This window comes from Python bivittatus, unplaced genomic scaffold (genome assembly GCF_059951505.1).
Source record: "Python bivittatus isolate LINGU-HERP-01145 unplaced genomic scaffold, Pbiv_v1 ctg000690_np1212, whole genome shotgun sequence".
Taxonomy (NCBI): domain Eukaryota; kingdom Metazoa; phylum Chordata; class Lepidosauria; order Squamata; family Pythonidae; genus Python; species Python bivittatus.
Genome location: NW_028277096.1, coordinates 5,872,998 through 5,894,010, shown reverse-complemented (window position 1 = coordinate 5,894,010; position 21,013 = coordinate 5,872,998). Strand labels below are relative to the sequence as shown.

Below are 21,013 nucleotides of genomic sequence, written 5' to 3'. Positions count from 1 at the left end.
TTATATGTGTTGTGACATCATATGTAAATATACAAGGGGTAGAACTTGCATTGTGACATTATGATACATTTGAGTCATTTTGACAAAATTTCATCACCCATGCATCACATATTAACCAAGATGAAAATTAACCATACTTAGCATGTTAGACAAATATAACATGACACAGTTAAATGTATTGTGACAAATACAATATGAATTTGCTTAAAACAGGATGCTCTTTGTTCACTTTCCACAATATCCTTTTGCCAGCAATCAGTTTGAAGGAAATCTGTTTGAGTTAGTCTAGGGACCTAAAAAGCTGAAAGTGTTTTTTAACCAAGAACTTCAGAAACTCACTCATTTGCAGTATCCAATATAGCACAACATCTCCCCTGAACAATAGCTGCAATAACCATATATATTTCTTAAGTATTCTTATTAAGCAGTGGAAGTTTCAGTAACCTGAAAAAGCATTTTACTTACTTAATATTTTAAAAAATATGTTGTTCCTCCTGTTATTGTTATTTAAACAACTGACCTTTCTTTCTGCCCATATGGTACTCCCTGTTGTTTGAATGCAGGCAGAGTGGCTTTACAGCATCCTCATTAAAACAATCCACTGTCAGAAAGCAAACTAAAAGATCTGGTGATTATCAGGAAAAGCAAATTAAAAATACACAAAACATTTAAAAAGCAAAATAATAAACAGCTAAACAAATTCCTGTCAAACTGAAGATATATGATTTATTCAATTTATTATCCCACTCAGAGGCCATACAAGATAGCGTCAAACGACAACATAGTCCTTGAAGTCCTATTTCGCATAATCTAAGGCTACCAGATCTGGGCTGCGAAAAACCAGATGCTCATTAAGTGGCAGCAAAAGTGTGATGACCCTAATATAGCCTGGTCTCCACTCGTTTTAGGAAAAAACTCTCATTCAGGAAGATTGTAAGCCATGCAGTGGTTAAAAAAATTGACATACTGTGATCAAAAGCCCAGTCTTAATTAATATCCCTGCAACCTGTTTTGAACCAATGGAAGTTTCTGCACTATTATCAATGGCAGTCCAAAATGTAAATGTATCCAAATGGGATACATTTATCAGAACATGGACAATCATGGCCAATCCATCTTGCTCTATCTCACTAATTTATCAGCTGAAATGGTTACTATATAAGGAGCTGCAGAAGACATGAGGATTTGAAAGCAGGTCCAGATCTCTGGACCCCGTGATACCAGCTGTGCTGGAAAGCTGAACTGATATATTCCCAGCTCAGCTGTGGTGTAGCTGAAACTACTACAAAGCTATGGTTCTCTTAGCTGCAATGATTCTGCACCACCTTTCCTCCCAGCTCCTGGACTTTTGGTTATCTAAGGGCTGATTCTGTAAATTTGATTCTCACTTTGAAGCCCATAGGATTAATAGGGATGAAGTGAGAAGAGTTTTTTTAGTTTTCGCCTTCCTTTCTACCCAAGAGCTGGCAGATGAAATATCAGGCTGCTTGATTTCTTTTCCCTTCTCTTTTCTGTACAGTAGGCGTGAGGTGGTTTTTATTTCTAGAGAATCTGTAGCTTGGGGTGGGTCTGTGATTGTCAGCCCTATGAGGCAGGCCAAGTCAAGAAGCAGATCCTGCAGGGATTGCAGGAATCCTACTTTATTGTTGTAGGGTATATTGACAGAATCTTAAAAGCCTGTCCAAATCACTAGCCCTTTTTAAGGACAAAAAGGTCAAGGGGGGGGGCTGTTCTGAATCTTTCTCTCACACTTTCTATTTTCCCAGGCTGAGTAAATGGTTCTTCTCTGCCACCCCTTTCTCAAGAACCCAACTAAATTTCTCTACATGATTTTCTCTTCTCAGCAGCTCAATTTCACTGGAAGTGAGGACAGTCAAAAGTCACCTTCAAATTGCATTTGGGAAGTGAAAATGGTACCAGAGTGGAAGTGCCAATATAATCTTAGCCAGAACTCACACAATCACTGTATCCATAACCAAATGTCTAATAAGTAAAAATAACCCCTGTCCACTAGGGCAGATAGTGCTCTGGACATTTCCATTAGACATCATTTGCAGAGTCAAACACATAATGGAAGCAAGCAACGTTACAAATGTCTTGTGCGTGTATTATACAGTAGTAGGCTACTGCGAATTCCACTAATTCCCCCTTCCAGGCTAGGTTTCAAAAGTCTGCACATCACTCAAGAACGTTCTGTTGGATGAACGAGAGACGCAGAGGAAAAATTCTTCTTCCCCTCCACCACTGCCACAGAGTTAGCTCAGTCATGGCCTGTAACTTGTATTTAATCAGATTTGTGGGTTTTCCCCCACCTACGATCCATCCACTTTCCAGCTTCCTTCACTGATCTTAACTCCAACTTCAGGGCTGACAATTATAGATTTTTCATGATGCATTTTGTGTTGATTGATGGTTTTTTTACTGTGTTTCCAGCTGCCTTGTGTATTTTTTTCCAGGTTAGGTGGTGCATACCCTTTAAAAATATAAAAACATAAATAACTCTTGTGTATGTAATAATCTGTACCAGCCAGCCAAGGTCTAGCGCAGACTGCTAATTTGCTTTTACAAAAGAGTATGATAAGTTTCTGTCTGAAGATTTTGCAGCTCTTAGGATTGCTACTGCAGCCTCCAGGATCATAAAAAACCATGATTTGTATTCTATTCCACTTCTATGAAATGGATGTTCTGGTCTCCATTATTAAGCAGACCCATAAAGGAGAATTTTCTCCTAAAATATATACTGCGCTATCTACATCATATGTTACAATGTCTTACAAGCAAAAGCAAATGGTTCCTGGCTTCTATGGAGTTTATGATCTACATTTACAAACAAGTAAACTCTTCTAGAAAAGGAGAGTGCCTGCTACATCTGGGCTTTAAAAATCCCAGTGAACACCAGATGGCAGCAAGGAGATACCAGAGACTCTCTGCTGCCATCAAGTGGTTGTACAGGTTTATGCAATCCATGTATGGTAGACCACTGTAACACAAAGCAGTGAAGCAAGCCAAAGGCTCATAAAGGCCTCACTTCAAAGCAATCAATAGTGTTTCAGGATGCATAGGCGGACTTATTGTCAGCGGTCTTTTTTTTGACCGACAGCTGCCATATTAGCTCTCTTGATCAGTAAAACTAACTGGATTTTATTAAAACACTACCCCAGGTGAACATTTCCCCAGTGGTGCTGCAGGAAACTTGGACTGGATAGCCCAACATATGAGCTATTCCATGAACTAGGATCTCACATTCAACCACAATAGGGTTCATTTTTTTGGACATGGCACATTATGCAAACACAGCAATTGTGTTTGTTAATTCAGTTTTGGGTTTAGCATGCTGCATTACCAATCCATCAGGTCCACACCTCAGAACCTATAGTTGTATAACAGTAGATCTTTCTCAGGGGAAGACAGACCATCAGGAAGCTAAACATAGTACCTCCTTGTTGAATCCCTTGTCTTTGAAAATAGAACTTATTCCATCAAGCAGCATCTCAGTAATATTGATGGAGGAGAGTCTGAGCTGATGATCATCAGAGTGCAAGGAATGGGGAGCACCAGGACTCAGAGGGATCACATAAATGGTTAAAGAATCAGGAAACTGGTAGCATTTTGTCTGACTAACATATTTTAGTAAAAGACATATGCTTTCCTGAGCTGCAGCTCACTTCATCACATGTCTCACTCTAAACCCTTGAGTGTCTTTTCATTCCTACAATCTGTGGGGTCAGATGAGGGGGCTTCACTTGACTCCTCTTTTTTTCTGTGGTCCCCATTCTCCTGCCCCCGCTCCCGCCCCCCAATGTCATGTACAGTAAAAGCTATTTGGACTTCCTGGAATATCCCTACTACATTGCCAGTCGTTTCACTACACCAGTGTTTCTCAAATACGTGGATTTCAACTCCACACATCTTAAAGTTGCTAGCATGGGAATTCTGGGAGTTGCAGGGCACATATCTTAGAGTTGCTGAGGTTGAGAAACGCTGCACTGCATCAAAAGCTCAAGCTTAAGCAATCTGACAACACCATGATGAGATGTATGCCTGCTTTCACAGGGTATCTATGATCCCCTCTGCTGCCATGTAAAACAGATTGCCTCACCTTGCTTCAGACCCTGCTGCAGTTTTTAGTCCTTCTGAGTGCAGTTCAGGACTTGGAAGCCTGGCAGAGTCACACGGCCCCGTTGTGCCAAGTCAGCCTGTGTGCCACGGTTCATGCGCCGCACCAGGTTCTTCTCAAAGAGCAGTGGGTGGTAAGCACCTAGGGTGCAAGCGTCATCAGAGAAATCCTGGTAATAGTGACACTGGTGGGATTGCCGTTGAGACGGTAGGAATTCATACACGTGGACAAGTTCACACAAGGACATCATTAGCACTGTCCCTAGATATTGAGGGGAGAGCGAGAGAGAAAAAGAAAAAGAGCCAGACTGAATAAAGTGACCAGTGCGTAAGGGACCTTCAGGGTTAGGGTTAGGGTTAGGGTTTGTTACCAAGGCAAGACAGAGTCCTTTCAGATGGGGCTATCTCTTCATCAGCACTGCAATACTGGTGATAGATCCTCTGAGCATGTGCAGGATGACCCTCTCATTGGCTATAGAGGCATCTGTAGGATCCGGTGCTTATCCAAATGATGAAGGCAGGGTTACATCATCACAATGCAAGTTCCAGTATGTGATATGTACAATATCATGACTAATGCACAAAAGGGATGGAGTGGGTGTGGCAGCACCATGATGCTGCTTTCACCATCTGAACCCTACCCATGCTGATGCCTCTGATTAGCAGGGTCCACACAGTGTGCTTGACTAGGTCAAAAGCGGGTTGGATTCAGCTACATGTGGAACCTAGCAGTAGAGGTGAATCATTATAATATGGTGTCAGGAAACATTTTTACATTTTTAGGTGAAGAAAATAAATGCTTAGAGTCTTCAGATGAATGGGAGCATTCAAACAAAATTGAAATGTAAAGGAAAGCGCAGCAGCCTTGGAGATGGTGTGAACTAGGCTGGTTGTAGAGACCTTATCAAAACATCCCCATAGCAACCGAGGCATCTGTCCTGAAGGAGGATGTGTTCTTCCTGGCATTTGACACCCTGAATTGATTTGTTTCCTCAGTAAGCCTATTGTTTTCTTTGTAGATAGTAGATAGCAAGAGGGGCAGGAAGTAACTCAAGATCAATCACTTACTTATCTATGCCTGCATCATCATATGAATATGTATGTATGCATCATTTTTCCCTTCCCCTTTCCTGAAATGTATATTGGTGCATCTCTTTTGTTTGCAGGGGTGTCTCTCCCTATCCCTCAGTGGGGTCCCCTCCAGTACATAATGTTTAATAAACACTGCAGTGAAGCCTTGATTATTTGCTTTTGGGTCCTGCATTTTGACTCCACAATGGTTAATTTGCTTGGATACAGTTAAAGCCAGCAGATCTTGGCCATTAAAAGTCCCTGCAACCACTAGATGACAGCAAAAATTAAAAAGTTATCCTGCTTGGTGCCTTTAGTGGTCATCTGCATTTTTGCAAATCAGATCTGGTAATCTTAGCCTCACATATTATGTAAACATAGCAACTGTGTTTTGTTAACCCAGGCTTAGAGTGTTGTGTGAACTCAGCCATTGTCACTAAATAATTTCAGCTGCCCCCAAGTTGTAATTAGGAGAAAGGGCTTCTTGAGATTAAGGAAGGAATGCCTTCCAAATGTTTTTGGGCCACCCAATTTCACTCTAGCAAGTCACCAGGACAAGCATCTTGGCAGCGACCGTTTTTGGTGCAGAAACTTTGAGCAAAACCAAGCAGTGAGACAAGGAATACAAAATACTGGCTTGGCCACAACTGTAAAGAGAGCAATGATTTAGACCTTGCAAGTGTGGAAAGCAGTTGCAAGCAAATTCAAAGGATGTGGTACTTGGGCTGCAGAGAATCTGGTAGGTTGAAGATCTTCCTTTCTGACTTACCCAGCAGGCCTGAAGATGGAGGGTTGCGTTGCACCTGCTCATCAGCCCCTTCCTGCACCAGCTGCCAGAGCTCCCACTGCAGTCGTGGGTGCAAGAGATGGAACAGCTGCCAAGGTCTGTTGGCCCGCAAAGTACGGAATGGTTCAAAGAGAGGATAATCAGGGGTCTTGTACCACTGGGGAGGGAAAAGACCAATCTGTCAAGATATAACATCACGGTCTAACCTACCCAAAACACCAGAGTTATGTTTCACCTCCATGTCTCCCCAAATTCAGCAGAGAGGTTCAGCAGCTTCTAATGATGCAATGACTGCATTTGCACAACGCATTTAAGCTAGTTGCTGAATTAACTGAACCTTTTGGTGAGTTTACATAATGGGCTGAGCCACAGACCAACCAACTGGCCTGAGTTCCCAAAACATGCTAAGTTCCAAACAACAACAACCCTCTCACAAAATTGAGTCTGTTTTCCAACAGTGCAAATGTTTGAGTTCTTCTTTCCTGAAATGGGGAGAGTGAATTTGCAGAGGACTTTTGAGGACATCTCAGAAGCACAAGGGAAATGGAAAAGGCTTTCTCTGCAGAAACGCCCCTTTCATTCTGTGAGTGAACCCCATTTTGTTGACTTTGAGAAAGGGTGTCAAGATACAGCTCTTTAATTTAGCTTTTTCAAGTGTCTTAATAGTTTTAACTTTGATTTGATAAAATCTATTATCTTCAGTTGAATTATGTCTGCATGACACACTGAGTTAAACAAAGGGTAAATGAACACATGCCACTATTATATCCCCCATCTTGTACAATTCTTCAATCAACCTTTATCACTTTCTGTGTCATTTGAATCACAGTCATAATCTGAGTTTCCACAAACTGGGACTTATACCCCAGGTTTGTTATTGGTTACAAATCTGGTTTCTAGAAAACCAAAACAGAGGCAGTTTTGATGTGGTAAGCCACAAAGTTTAGTTAGTGTATGATGGAGGTAGGGGCTGAGATGTCATTGAAACACAGCCTTCTGTCTCTGGAAGAGAAAGCTGTCATTGGCACATCCTGCACCTATGAGTCAGTTACTTAACTCTGGAGAAGAAATTCTAGACTTTAGAAATGTTTATTACTAAGAAAAAAATATATAAAAAGAAGATGCTGCAGCTGAATCAGACCCAAGTGCTTCTAAAAGTGGCCAAGCACATTCATTCATTAGATTTATATCCCATCTTTGATTTAAAATCTCAAGGCAGCATTCATAGCATTCTTTCCTCCATTTTTTCCCTACAATGACAATTTACAATGTAAGGTTGATTGGGCCATTTGTTCCCTCTCAGGCCAAAGTCACCAGGTGAGCTTTTATGTGTGAGCGTGGACTTGAACTTGGATGTCCAACTCCAACAAAAAAGGTCCATTTATCCATCATGGTTTACCATACATCTTTTTTTAGCTTTCCAAGTTGGAGGCATCACTCCATTTTATAGCTGTGAATTCACTAATTATGTTTTTGTAAAAAAGGACCATTCACATTCACGAAATACAAAGTTGACGTCCACACATCTTAAAGTTGTCAAGGTTGAGAAACACTGCTTTAAAGAAAAAAAAATACCCAGAGGATCAGAGAACACCATACTTCATTCACTCTCCTTCCATACTCTGAAAGAGAACGTCTCTGATCCCCTACGGCACAGGAACATTTTACAGCCCAGAGCCGTATTTTTCAAATGATTTGTTAGACCACTGAAAGCCTCAAGAATGCACCATAAACTTTGGCCTGATTTTTTTTCAAGTTTGGGTTTATTGTTTTTTAGGATTTTAGGATAGCAAACTATTTCAAGTATTATGTTTGTGAGAAAAAAAAAAGGGGGGGGGAAATCCATTATCTGCTGAATATCAGTAGCTCTGTCCTGAGTGCTCTGAGAGCTAAACATATGTGGTTTATCAGCCATAAGTTCCCAACTCTGTTCCTTAGAAGTGGGGGTGTTATGTATGTATGTATGTATGTGCAGATCCCATTCTATCCCACAATACAGATATTAAAGGGACCAAGTTCATACCACACAGATTAACCCTAGGCCTGGGTTAACAAAACACAATTGTGTCTTGTTGCCCCAGCAAACTATATTATAGCTTAAGATGATGGCCTGGTTCACAGATATGATAATGTGTGGGAGCCACAAATTACCCCAGCCCCATTTTAGCCTAGGCTAGCATATAATGTGACCCCAACCAGCAAATCTCACCTCTTCTAGGTCCCCTGGGTAAGGGGCTGGATCCCATGCGACCAGAGTTCCCTGTGCATAGAGTTGTCCATCTAGAAAATGCTGCTCTGGAGAAGCCATCAGCTGTGGAGCAGAAAGTGAATGAGAACATTTTTGACTCACTAATTCAAGCCAACCACGCAGCTGCAAGGAAAACAACCAAGTGATGTTCATGGCTAGCCTGGCCAATTTCTCAGAATAAGAGTACTTCCCCTCCATTTAGAAATATCTTGGAAAGAATCAGAGAAATATCCTATATTTTGCAAGAATTGCCCAGAAGCAGCTTATACATTTGCATAGAGGGAGAACCCCAACTCTCAGATTCAGCTTCCTTTGTGGCATGCAATTTTTTTCCTACCCTTTTACCTTTTATCCTTCCTTGGTCATCCAACTTTTCTGGAACTCCTTAAGAACAATAATTAATACACACTTTGAAAGCTGCTATTCTGATAATCTTACTGTTTTTGATATTTGACTTTGAGCTAAGGGTTGGATTCCAGGCATATTCAGCAAAATGCCAGGCAGAAATAGAGAAAAAGCCTCAGCACTACCTCCCAACAATCCATCTTATATCGCAAACAACTGCTACAATTTCAGAGGAGAGGACTTTTTAGAGCAAAGATCAAAGATCTTTCTCTGACCTGCAGCTAGTGAAGAATTCAAAATGCAATGCTAGCAACCGGCAGCAATAATTACCTTAATGGTAATCCTATGTAAACAGTCTCAGTTATGATAAAGGCAAAATGTATTCATATGAGTCCAGTTAGTATCAATACTGTAACTAATAATACTGTGAAAATAAATAAATTAACTGTGGGTTGAGTGAATGTTGAGTTTCAGACGTGCAATCTTGATACCTGAGACATAAACGTCAGCAGTGACTTCTCACAAATCTCTTAAATGTTAAGAGATTTGGGCATGATGGTGGCAATGATTGTAAGATCAAAGCCCTGCCCCTTTTTTACACGTGTGTGTGTGCAATGCATGTAAAAATGGGGAGGGCTTTGATCATGTCATCACAGCCACCATCATGACTTTTCTGACTGCATGGATACCGTTGGATATGGAAATTTTAGTTTCTATTACTTAATTAAAGATTATTTGATTGGGATTATATTCTAATTCTTTTCAGATAGCCAGATCAAGGTTTATATTAAAAATGATTAAGGGAAAATTAATAGAGGTGAGTTTGAAGTACCAGCTCATGTAGTTTAACTCCAGGTAATGCAGTCTTTAGAGTGATGGAGAATCTCTGCCAGGTTTCAAGAGGTTTCTCTTCATTAATCCCACAGTAATCCCAGTAACCTAGCAATCAGGTCCCAGAACACAACCTCACAGGTGCAGACTTCTCTCTCCTTTCATCAGCTACAAAACAAATACAGGTAGGTGAGTGACAGGCCTCACTTAATGCCAGAAGGAAAAATCCAGTACAGGCAACTTAATCTGGGCCTGTATTAGAGAAAGGCTGGTCAGAGCCCCAAATTCTTCTTTGAAATCATAGAATCTGTTAAATGGACTATCTCAGTTTGTCTTTGGGTGAGAGTGGTTTCTGCTTCAGTAATGATGTCTAACCAAGGGATCCAGGTTATGATGGGTTGGTACAGGCCATTTATTCTTCCATATCTCTCTATGGAAGCTTCAGGGTGGAAGCTTCAGGGTGGGAAATCCAAATTCAAGATAAGGAGGAATTTCCTGACCATGGTCACAATTAGGCAGTGGAACGGCCTGCCTCCTAGAGTTGCGTGTGCACTGTCATGTGAGGTTTTCAAGCAAAGGTTGAATGCCTATTTGTCTGAGATGGTATAAAGATTCCTGCCCTGGGCAGGGAATGGACTAAAAAAGTGTTTCTCAACTTGGTAGCTTTAAGATGTGTGGACTTCAACTCCTGGAATTCCCCAGACAGCACTCTAGCTAGGGAATTCTGGGAGTTGAAGTCCATGCATCTTAAAGCTGCCAAGGTTGAGAAACATTGGATTAGAAGACCTCTGAGATCTCTTCCAACCTTAGGAGCCTAGGCAACTCACTTTTTCTCTCAGGGCAAAGCAACGCACATTCTACCTTGTAATTAAAAGCTGTATCATTTGCCTACTACTGACAAAACAGCTAGGTCTGTAATTGTCTGAATCTGACTTTAGATCTTTCTTATATGTTGATATATTTGAGGACAATCAGCCAAATCTATTGATGTAACAATGTAAGATATAAAACATGACGCATATAAAAATGGGTAGAGCTTTAATCACATTGGTCTGGCCACCATTTTTACTTTTTTGGCTATCTGTGGACCCCGCTGATATCTAACTGTATAGTGAACTGAGGCTACTGCCTGTTTTATGGCAAACACATGAAACAAAACCATTGGATTTTCTTCATCTTTTCCCCATTTGGCTGTTATCTTTTATCTACCCACAGGCTTGCTTTCTTTTGCCCACACCTCAGTCTTGGCCTCCAAAGTTCATTGCCCACCTGGGAATTCACAAGACGGAGTGTTGTTTTGGTGCCCACATCATGTTCGTAGCCAGTGGTTGGGGCTCCATTGAAACGAAGGACAGCATCATGGGAGTCTGAGAAAGTGAGAAAATAAGGGTAGGAGAGAGAGAAAGCAGATAGATCCCACCCCTAGGTCATCCCGCCCTGACCTGGGTTTATTTTACAATAACATTCCCTCCCTCAAAGCAAGATGGGGTGGGTAAAATAACCACATAGCTGGTGTGGCCTGATTTCTCCTTTATTTCTTGTCCCTGCTAGCCACGGGTACATTAAAATCTTTGCAGGCCCTGGGGTTCGCCATTGCCTTCTTCCTAGGGCTGAGAGAGGGTGATTGGCCAAGGCCACCCAGATGGGTTTTGTATCAAGGGCAGGACTAGAACCTGGGTTTTCCCAATCCTAGTCCAGCACTTTAACCACTAGACTAAATTGGCTCTCCCGTGTGTATGTATGGGTGTGTATGGGTGTGTGGGTGCATTAGAATTCTTTTTAATGTGCCCTTTGTAAACCCACTGTGTCCATTATTCCACTTATAATCAAGCCTGGTTGTTAGCTAAACAAGCAAAGACATAAAACAGGAGGTGAGACACAGTTGTCATCATATTGTTGTTAATATATATCCTGATTTGTATCTCTATGGTTTATATGTATATAATGCCACATGAGTGCTTATATGAAAGATAGAGTACATGAGACTCACTCAAAGCAAGTCATAGGGGCAGAATGAACTGTCCAGTAATCGTTTCTTGAGAATGGGATGGAACAAATATTTCCAAGATTTTAGTTTTTGTAGCATGTAAAAAAATACAAGAATTAAGATTTCTGAATCTAAAAGAGATGGTTCTTAAAACATGAAGTGGTTCCCAAAACAAGAGAGAGTTGAAATTCCCCAGTGAAGTGGATGAAACAATGATACTCAAGTGGAAATGTACAAGGAGACATGAGAAAAGTGCTGAAGTGAGACTGACCAAGCATCACTGGAAGTTATACAAGTGGATGGGAACTGTAGTACTTTCAGAGCCATCCCATAGGTTGAAATACTTTGCATGGTAGAACTCAAACCTAGTTTGGCTAGCTAGTCATTGAGTTAGATAGTTTGCTTAGGCTGTGTATGTGTGAGGCAGTGAAGCTTTTAGAATAGAAGAGGAACAAGAAAGGTAATAAACCTGCATTCGTGCCATGTGTCATGAGTCTCTGGATAAATAAAGACAACAGTTAGCCCTGTTATACAGAATTACTCGAAACTGCTCAGTGTGCCATCTAACCAGCAGTTTTTAAGTGTCACGCCAGACTGAATAACCAATTGCTGCAGCTGCTGTTTTCCCTCCTCCGCCATTCACCACAGAATACGGGACTCTTCCCAATCCATGGGCTGAGGATATTATGCTTTTAGGGTTGTAACTCTCCAAATAAACACGCTCCCATCCATCCCTCTCATTTGTTTATTCTGCCCAGAGTCAATTGCTAATACTCAGAACAGCTTCAGGAGCTCCACAGTATTCACAATGTGCCACTTTGTGTAATCGTGTTGGTGTTCCTTGTGTGTTGCAGATTGTTAATAGGATCTTTCATTTTATTCTGGATCAAAGAGCATTCCCCCACTCTTTTCCAAAAGTTTCCTCATCATTGGTGGATCTCTTCTAGGGCAATTCATGATAACTCTCATGAGAGCGGTACTGTATTCACTAGACACCTCCCTCCCTCTCTTTTTAGCTTTTCTTCTGTTTCATTTTCACCTCGCAGTGGCAGGAAAGCACACTTTTCTCACCTTATCTCCCTGAGGCTACATGGGGCTTCTTCCAGATTAGTCTGCTATCTACCTGCAGTCAATTTCTCTTGCAAATCTTTCAGCACCCACAGCCCACTCATACACATTCCCAGTGCTGTGAACTCACAGCCCCTCCAGCCCCCCCACAATGCCCTTGACAGCTTTCCAGCCCTCAAAAAGCTCAGATTCCTCCTCAGCAGTTTGCAAACATGGTTTTTCCTTCACACAATTTTATACACCCCGCAATATTTCTCAAACATTTGTTCCACTTTTTCTAGGTTGGCAGTGCATCTGTTGTTTCTGTAGCAAGATGCGCACCACCGTTTCCCTTCATAAGGCACTGATCCTAGCTTCATCCTTTGAAGTATTTCCTCTATCTCAGAATTTTGCACAGATTCGTAGGGATGGCTCATGTTCACAGGAGCTGGCTGTACTCCTGTTTTCCCCTCTGTGATAATCCTTTGTGCTTAATTTCTGGACAGCATGTAGGAAGTGGGACTTAGATTATCAGAGGGAAGAAAAAAAATTATCTCAAGGTAATGAAAATACACTATCTGTTCAAGTTTTGGGTCTTTTTGCAAAATTCATATGAGTCTTCCTATAGTTTAACTGTGAATGCGGTTCCTTGCAGAAACAAGTTAAGAGTCAGCCTCAGCTCCAGAAATGTTTGCAGTAAAATCCCCGCATCACCTGCTGATAACAATACTATGATATTCCCATTTGCAATTTTGAGATGATGAAAGTCTGTTTTGGTCAAATTCTCAACCATAGGATTCATGAAAGTCACACACAATAATACATCCTTGTTTTACTCCTCTTTCAGTGGATATGGAGTCAGAAAACTGATCAGGTATGTTATATTCTACTTTAAGATTAGCATTCTTGTATAGGTAGTCCCCAGTTTAATAACAAGTTCCGTCCCAAGTCTGTCCTTAAGGGAATTTGTACGTAAGCCGGAACAGTGTTATTGTATAATACTGTATAAGCAGTATTGTGTAATGAACTCAAACCATGAGTATTTAACTTGAATCATTGTGTATTTAACTCAAATTTTGCTACAGTAGGCTCCGTTCTTAACTATGGATCGTCTGTAACCCGGGTGTTCTTAACCCAGGGACTCCCTGTATGTATTATAGATATGAGTAAGTAAACAGTAGTCAATGGATGTAACTTTAAATCTGTACCATAATTTTGCTCTTGAAATATGATTAAATGTTTACTTGAAGTCAATTAATACAACATATACTGCAGACTTATGTTGTAATGAAACCTTATGAAAAAGGGCTCTCAGTTTCTCTCATCTTTATTTCCTTACATTTGGAAGCCAAAGGGATGACAAGGAAACTAATGTTCATGAACCTTCACACAGTTCTCTAATTTCTGTTATTGTTGAAAGACATTGGGCAGACATCCTGTCTCCTTAAGTGTCAAGGCCGTAAAGATATGGGAGGAAGTGACCCCAGTCTGCTAGCCTTCAGAACACCCTTTAGCTGCTCTGGCGATACCTCTGCATTCCATGAAACAATAAATATCAGAAGATCAAAGGGGGTGCCCTGAATAGGTCATTGGGAAGATAAGGGGGTGCAACCAATAGGTCATTGGGAAGATAAGTTTCCCCCAATAATAAGGAGGATCCCAAATTTATGCCAATTTTAGCCAATCAATTTGTTAATTGCTGTATCTCTGTGTAAGAAACATGTATAAAATCTTTGGGTGTGATCGGGGTTCTTCTCTGCCTTAAGGGGAGACCCCAGCTGACTCTATTGGCCTGCTTTCAATATAACTTTAAAATCTCAGCTGGTGTTTTCATGTCTGATCTTCTGCTGGACTGAATCCTAATTGGGGAGAGTCAGAAACTCTCAAATTTTGCTAACAGTAATGTGTAGATAGCTGTTTTATTGTGCTTCTACCTGATCTAAAATCCACATGTTCTTCACTGGAATACTCTCTAATGCCAACCAGTCTGCCAATAAGTTCCTTGGTATATCATATACAACTTATTCACAGGTAGTGAAGTGGTCACTAACTGAAACTGTGAATGTGCTTATGATCTTACTTCAGCTTTCCTTTGCTTTACAGACTTGCAAAGGTCAAAAATATGAGGATTGGTCGTAAAGTTACTTTTTCATCACCATCATAATCGCAAATGGTTGCTAAACAAGGACTACCTGTATAGGATGTAACAGACTGATTTGACAGTAATTAGCAGGCAAGTCTTTTCTTTTCTTCTTAAAGGTTTAAATAACTATTGTCATACCCCTGTCTCTAGAACACATGGCTGTGCTGTGCGTGTATATGTATGTGTGTGTGTGTATATATATATATATATATATATATATGTGTGTGTGTGTGTAGGAATTAGGAAGCGAGGGTTGAAGCAGCCCATCAACACAAATTACTTTTCATCAGCTTCAGGGAAATTAGTTCAACCCCAGCTGCCTTTGCAACTCAGGGCTCAGTGTGGATATGAGTAGATATTAACCTCCAAAAGTCAGAAGTATCCTTGATTTAGCAGTGATTAGTAGCTGATTCCTTTATTCCATTTTTACTTTGTTCTGGGTTATTTGTACTGTTTTTTTTAATTACAGGACCATCTGCATTTAAATTTGGGCAGGAAATATCCTTGGCAGATAGTTATATTCTCTTTCTTGGCCATAACACAATCCTGAACAAATCACAATTTAGTGTTCAAACATCTTAACTTGTTACCTTAATTGATGTTAGTTTTTAAAGTTATATAAATGCCATAAAGAACCTTTACTTCATCTGCATAATAAATCAGTGTTTCTAGGTTGGGTTGTTTATCCACAATACAAGATCTAAGTTGCAAGAATTTAATGGTATTCTTCAACTTAGTTATGGAAACATTATTTTTTTCTGTCCAACTTAATAACACTGGTAGCAATAAGGTGACAAAGGGGGGGGGAAGGATCTTGTTCCATGATTGATGATCTTCCCATCAATAGATGGGGTATATATACATATTGTGGTGGTCAATAAGGCTGAGTAAATTACCAGACCTCTTAGTTACAACTCAGTCTTGTAGGTACTTTTCACAATCTTTGGGCTGATCTTAGGAGATGATAGTACTTAGGTAGACTCAACAGTTATGTTGCATGTTGATATCAATGAAAGCAGAAAATAGAGTTGCCAAATTTAGGTTGATAGATGAGAGGATGAAAGTCAGAACCTCCAAAGTTGAACAGACTATGGCTGCTTTTATCCAAATCTTTTAACCTGTTTATGCAATTAATGCTTTGTATACAGTGGTGCTTAAAAGTTTGTGAACCCTTTTGAATTTTCAATATTTCTGCATTAAATATGACCTAAAATGTGATCTGTTCTCCACACAAGTCCTAAAACTAGATAAAGAGAACCCAGTTAAACAAATGAGTCAAAAATATTATACCTGTTTGTTGATTGAGGAAAATGATCCAAAATTACATATTGGTGTATGGCAAAAGTATGTAAATCTCTAGGATTATCAATTTATTTGAAGGGGAAATTAGAGTCAGGTGTTTATCAATGGGATGATAATCAGGTGTGAGTATGGGAAGTCCTGCCTTATTTAAAGAACAGAATTCTGGGTATTTAACTATCACAGTCTGATCTTCACAACACAAGGATGTAAAAGTATTTCATGGCTTGAACAAAGGAGATTTATGTGGACCTCCAAAAAAATGGTTGTTGATGCTCACCAGGTTGGAAAAGGTTACAAAACTATTTCCAAAGAGTTTGGACTCCACCAGTCCACTGTCAGGCAGATTGTGTACAAATGGAGGTAATTCAACACCATTGTTACCCTCCCCAGGAGTGGTCAATCAACTAAGATCACAACCACATGTATACTTCAGGAGGTCTCAAAGAATCCTAGGGTAATGTCTAAGGAACTAAAGGCTTTTCTTGCATTGGTGAATGTCAGCGTTCATGAGACCACCCTCAGGGGAACACTGAACAACAGTGGTGTGCATGGCAGAGTTGTAAGGAGAAAGCCACTACTCTTGAAAAAGAACATTGCTGCCCATCTACAGTTTGTGAAAGACCACATAGATAAGCCAGAAGACTATTGGAAGAATGTTCTGTGGATGGATGAGACCAGAAGAGAACTTCTTGGCTTCAATGAAAAGTGTTATGTTTGATGAAAGGTGAACACTGCATTCCAGCATAAAAACCTTATTCCGTCTGTGAAACCTGGTGGTGGCGGTATCATGGTTTGGGCCTGCTTTGCTTCCTCTGGACCAAGACGGCTTGCCATCACTGATGGAACTATGAATTCTGAATTGTACCAGCAAATTCTGTAGGAATATGTCAGGGTATCTGTCCATGAACTGAAGCTCAAGAGAAAGTGGGTCATGCAGCAAGACAACAACCCAAAACACACAAGTAATATGACCAAAGAATGGTTAAAGCAGAAGAAAGTTTTGGAATGGCCAAGTCAAAGTCCCAACCTTAATCTTATAGAAATGTGGAAGCGGACAGTTCATGCAAGGAACCCCACCAATATCGCTGAGCTGAAGCTATTCAGTAAGGAAGAATGGGCTAAAATTCCTCCAAGCCAATGTCCACGACTGATCAACAGTTATCAGAAACATATAGTTGCAGTTATTGATGCCCAAAGGGGGGTACACCAGTTATTGAAAGCAAAGGTTCACATACTTTTGCCACACACAAATATGTAGCTTTGGATCATTTTCCTTAATAAATAAATGAACAAGTATAAAGTTTCTTACTTATTTGTTTAACTGACTTCTCTTTCTCCAGTTTTAGGATTTATGTGGAGAACAGGTCACGTTTTAGGTCATACTTATGCAGAAATATTGAAAATTCAAAAGAGTTCACAAACTTTTAAACGCCACTGTAGGTTCAAGCAATATACACAGCCGTTAGTAAGTAATGGGCTGGGTTCCCTCCATGAAAGAAAAGAAAGACACTAATAATCCTAACCAAGCCCCAGCCATGCTGGCTGGGGAATTCTGGGAGTTGAAGTCCACACAGCTTAAAGTTGCTGAGGTTGGGAAATACTGAGTTAAAGGATCCCAATACATTGATGAAGGGATTTAACTATAATGAAACCAAGTAGTACTGTATTGAAAAAGATACTATATATTTTATATTGAATCCTGGGGAAAAGCTAACAGGACCTGGGAGCACCTAGATCAGAGAGAATAATCCCAAAGGGGTGAGAGTGAAAATGATTTTGATCATCCAAATAGCAGTGAGCTATAAACAGGTTCTCTTTTCTAAGAATAGAACAAGATAGAAAGGAAAGGTGAGACATCTACTGCAACATAGGATTGCATTCCTTGGCTTTTCCAATAAAAAAAAAAAAAAATAATATGGCCATGAATTATAGCATTTGTTTAGGAATAAGATATTTACCAACTCTATAAGGAAGATTAAGTAGGCTGAGTCACAACCACCCCATACGAATGCCTGACTCTTCCTTTAACACTCACCAATCTCACTGCCCAGTCCTGACCCCAACATGGAGCCAGCTGAGCTCACAACTGCACATGTCTCCAGGTGACCCAGATCTTCTGCCAAGCTCCTCTGAGGCAGCATACCCCTCCATTCAGGTTCTGCAAAGGGTCCTTCATTACCCAACACAGTGGATACATTCACACGATTTTTCAGCTGGCACAAGAGCTCCATTCCAGTTAGGTGTGGATTGCCTGGGCGCTGCCCAGCACCTGACGGCACTCGATACTTGTTCATTGCTTGATAATTCTGGAAGACTTGCTGGAGACGAGGGCCCAGGACTCGGGATGAAAGCTCTTTCTGCCATGCAGGCCAGGGTAGGGGCTGTGCTGGGAGGCTGGAATGAGAAGTCCTTCTGAGTTGTTGGAATCCAGCAAACACCTTCTCAAGGCGTTGCCAGAACTTCCTGATTCTGGAGAAGAAGGAATCCTCTGCCAAAGCCTGTGTTGTAACTTCTAAGTTCCGGTTGACAGATCCGGCAGCCGAGAGGTACTGCAGAGTTCTGTTTTTCTCTGAGGAAGTCTGGATGCCCTGGAAGATTTTCCTCATGGACTTGGAGGGCATTCCTGGCTCACGGGAACCCAAATGCAGCATTAGCCCTGACTGTAGGCAAACTAAGGTCAGCATGGTCAGACATAGCATAGCAAAAGCCAGCCAAATGCAGTTTGTCCCCCACTTCCAAGGTGGTTGCAAACACCATAAGGTATCCACAGGCCTGTGGAGAGATGGACAACACAAGATCAGCCAATCTGGATTGGCACCTGCTTGGTCCTACTACCACAACATGTAGTACTGGCCATTTCTATAATGTAGTTTAAATTACAAAATAGACTTATGACAAGAAATGACCTGCTAAACCAGATCAAAAAAGTTAATCTTATCTGGCATCTAGTATCCCAGTGGCCAATCAGATGGTTCCAGGAAGTCAACGGTGGGAGAGAAAGTGGAAGTGCCAAAATTGCAGCCCAGGAGCCATATGTGACACAATACATGTCAGTCTCTCATTCACTCATGCCCTGGTCAGCTCCCATATAGACTATTGCAATGCGCTCTACATGGGGCTACCCTTGAAAGTATCTGGAAGCTGCAGGTGGTGCAGAATGTGGCGGCCTGGGCAGTTATGGGCACCTCTAGGGTTGCACATGTAGCACCTCTGCTGTGTGAGGTGCATTGGGTGCTGGTTTGCTTCCAGGTCCAATTCAAGGTGTTGGTTATGACCTTTACAGCCCTTCATGACATGGGCCCAGGTTATCTGAGGAAGTGTCTTGTCCTGGTTACATCGACCTATCCCACCCAGTCTGGCAGGAAGGGCATATTACGGACCCCATTAGCTACAGAATTTCAACTGGCAGGGTCTAGGATGAGAGCCTTTTCTGTCATTGCCCCTGCCCTATGGAACATCTTGCCCTGTGAAGTGAGATTGGCCCCCACTCTTTTGGCCTTCCAGAAGAGCATTAAGACCTGGCTCTGGCAACTAGCATGGGGATCACATGGGGGTTTGCAGTAGTGGGTGTGGTTGGTGGCGTGAAGATGCTCTCTCCGCCTTTTAACTTTATATATATATATTTGTACAAATTTTTATTGTTTTTTTATCACTGAGAATGTTGATTCCAGTTAAGTGAAATGGCTAGTAGCCAGTGTTCTAGATTTGGATGTTTAGTGTAGTTTGGAGCACACTGGCATATACCTGAGATCAAACAAACAGCTCTAAACTGATTTCAAACTGGTTTGAAATGAAGACTTTTCAAGAAGATCTGGTTCCAGTTCAGAGTTCTAGAGTTGCAGCATGCTGCAAACAGTGATGCCACAGGGCCACACTAAAAATGACTCCCCCCCCCACATTCCACTGTTTGTGTAAAATGCATGCTAGAGAGAGGAGGGAAGGGGGAGATTTGTCCTCAGTTTTATGACTTTTATAATTAGACAACTGCCTTGGAGAAATGGCTATATCATGGGAACAGAGGCTCCTAAACAAAGATTGGGTTGGCCAACAGGACTGGTCAGAAAGAATGAGAGGAACAGGTCTCAGTCAAATTTTGAATGCCAAAAATTATTTTCCTATGACAAATCTTGCTAGATTCAGACAACAGGTTGTGGCCTGGTTTGGGAGACTGGGGTTTCTAACATCAAAACATGGCCAGTCAAGATGCCATTGTGGAAGAAGAATTTTATCCTCTGTCCCTTCTTGCACAGAATCATCCCATGCTCCACAGGGTTTGTCACCTCTATGGAGGAGGGTGTGTGCATCCTCAAGAGTTGTGTCAGAAGGTCCAGATGGAAGAATGGAACAGGTAGAAGAGTCCCTATCACACTGAAGCTTAATTTTTAAAGAAAATAAACAGGAACAGGAAATGAATGTTTTTAGTGGCACCTTGATCATTGTAGATAATCATTCAGTTAATAATTTAGATACTATTTTTCCATTCTCAGCTCCTACTTACGTGGGGCAGTCAGAAATCAACACACATCTTATTTGCCTTTTTTAATACAATGAAAAGCCCCAATGTTTCCGGCCTTTGTTTTAGCACTTTGACCATATATAGATATTTGTTCTTATTCCTAGTCCCTGTCTGAGGTAGGACAATCAAAAACATACCTAATGGCAGAGTCTGCACAAAACAAGCTAGGCTAAAATGTGGGTAGTAGTTTGTGTTTCACTTCTCCAAACCTCACCATTGTCTTAGTATGCGCGGTGAATCAGATCATCTATTAAGTTATAACAGGTCTATTTGGATCGAGGCTAGCTATAACTTACTGGGAAAAAATTGTATAAACAAAGGTTGTTGGTGGAAATAGCATGTTGTGTGAACACAGCCATCTTGTTAAACTGAGCTTACGGTGTTGTGCGAATCCACCCATGGTTCAGAAATACTCAGTATGGCTTTTGCAAAAGATAAATCTTACCTCATTGATCTTTCCAGGTGCTGTGATTTGTTTCTTTGTAGAGGGTTAACAACCATGAGGGATTGCCTGGTAGTCATTATGTACCAGAATGTCCAAAACACATTTGACATTCATGCCCCACCCCTCTTCTCCCCTGCCCACCCTGAAAGGGTTTTGAGCAACAGCAGTCATGGGA

The 21,013-nt window shown here is 41.1% G+C and overlaps 2 protein-coding genes across 2 annotated transcripts; both read right to left on the bottom strand.

Moving 5' to 3' along the window:
- Positions 1-176: 176 nt before the first annotated feature.
- On the bottom strand, positions 177-8,787 carry LOC103050106 (beta-galactoside alpha-2,6-sialyltransferase 1-like). The gene is made up of 5 exons (XM_088152504.1): positions 8,568-8,787; positions 8,184-8,285; positions 5,957-6,131; positions 4,100-4,378; positions 177-2,473 (listed from the first exon to the last, which is right to left on the bottom strand). The coding sequence occupies exons 2-4, from the start codon at positions 8,280-8,282 to the stop codon at positions 4,125-4,127; spliced, it is 528 nt and encodes a 175-aa protein (XP_088008630.1). The 5' UTR covers positions 8,283-8,285; positions 8,568-8,787; the 3' UTR covers positions 177-2,473; positions 4,100-4,124.
- An 8,725-nt stretch (positions 8,788-17,512) lies between these two features.
- On the bottom strand, positions 17,513-19,248 carry LOC148214370 (uncharacterized). Its single transcript, XM_088152556.1, has 2 exons — positions 19,228-19,248; positions 17,513-18,705 (listed from the first exon to the last, which is right to left on the bottom strand). The coding sequence occupies exons 1-2, from the start codon at positions 19,246-19,248 to the stop codon at positions 17,902-17,904; spliced, it is 825 nt and encodes a 274-aa protein (XP_088008682.1). The 3' UTR covers positions 17,513-17,901.
- Between the last annotated feature and the right edge of the window lie 1,765 nt (positions 19,249-21,013).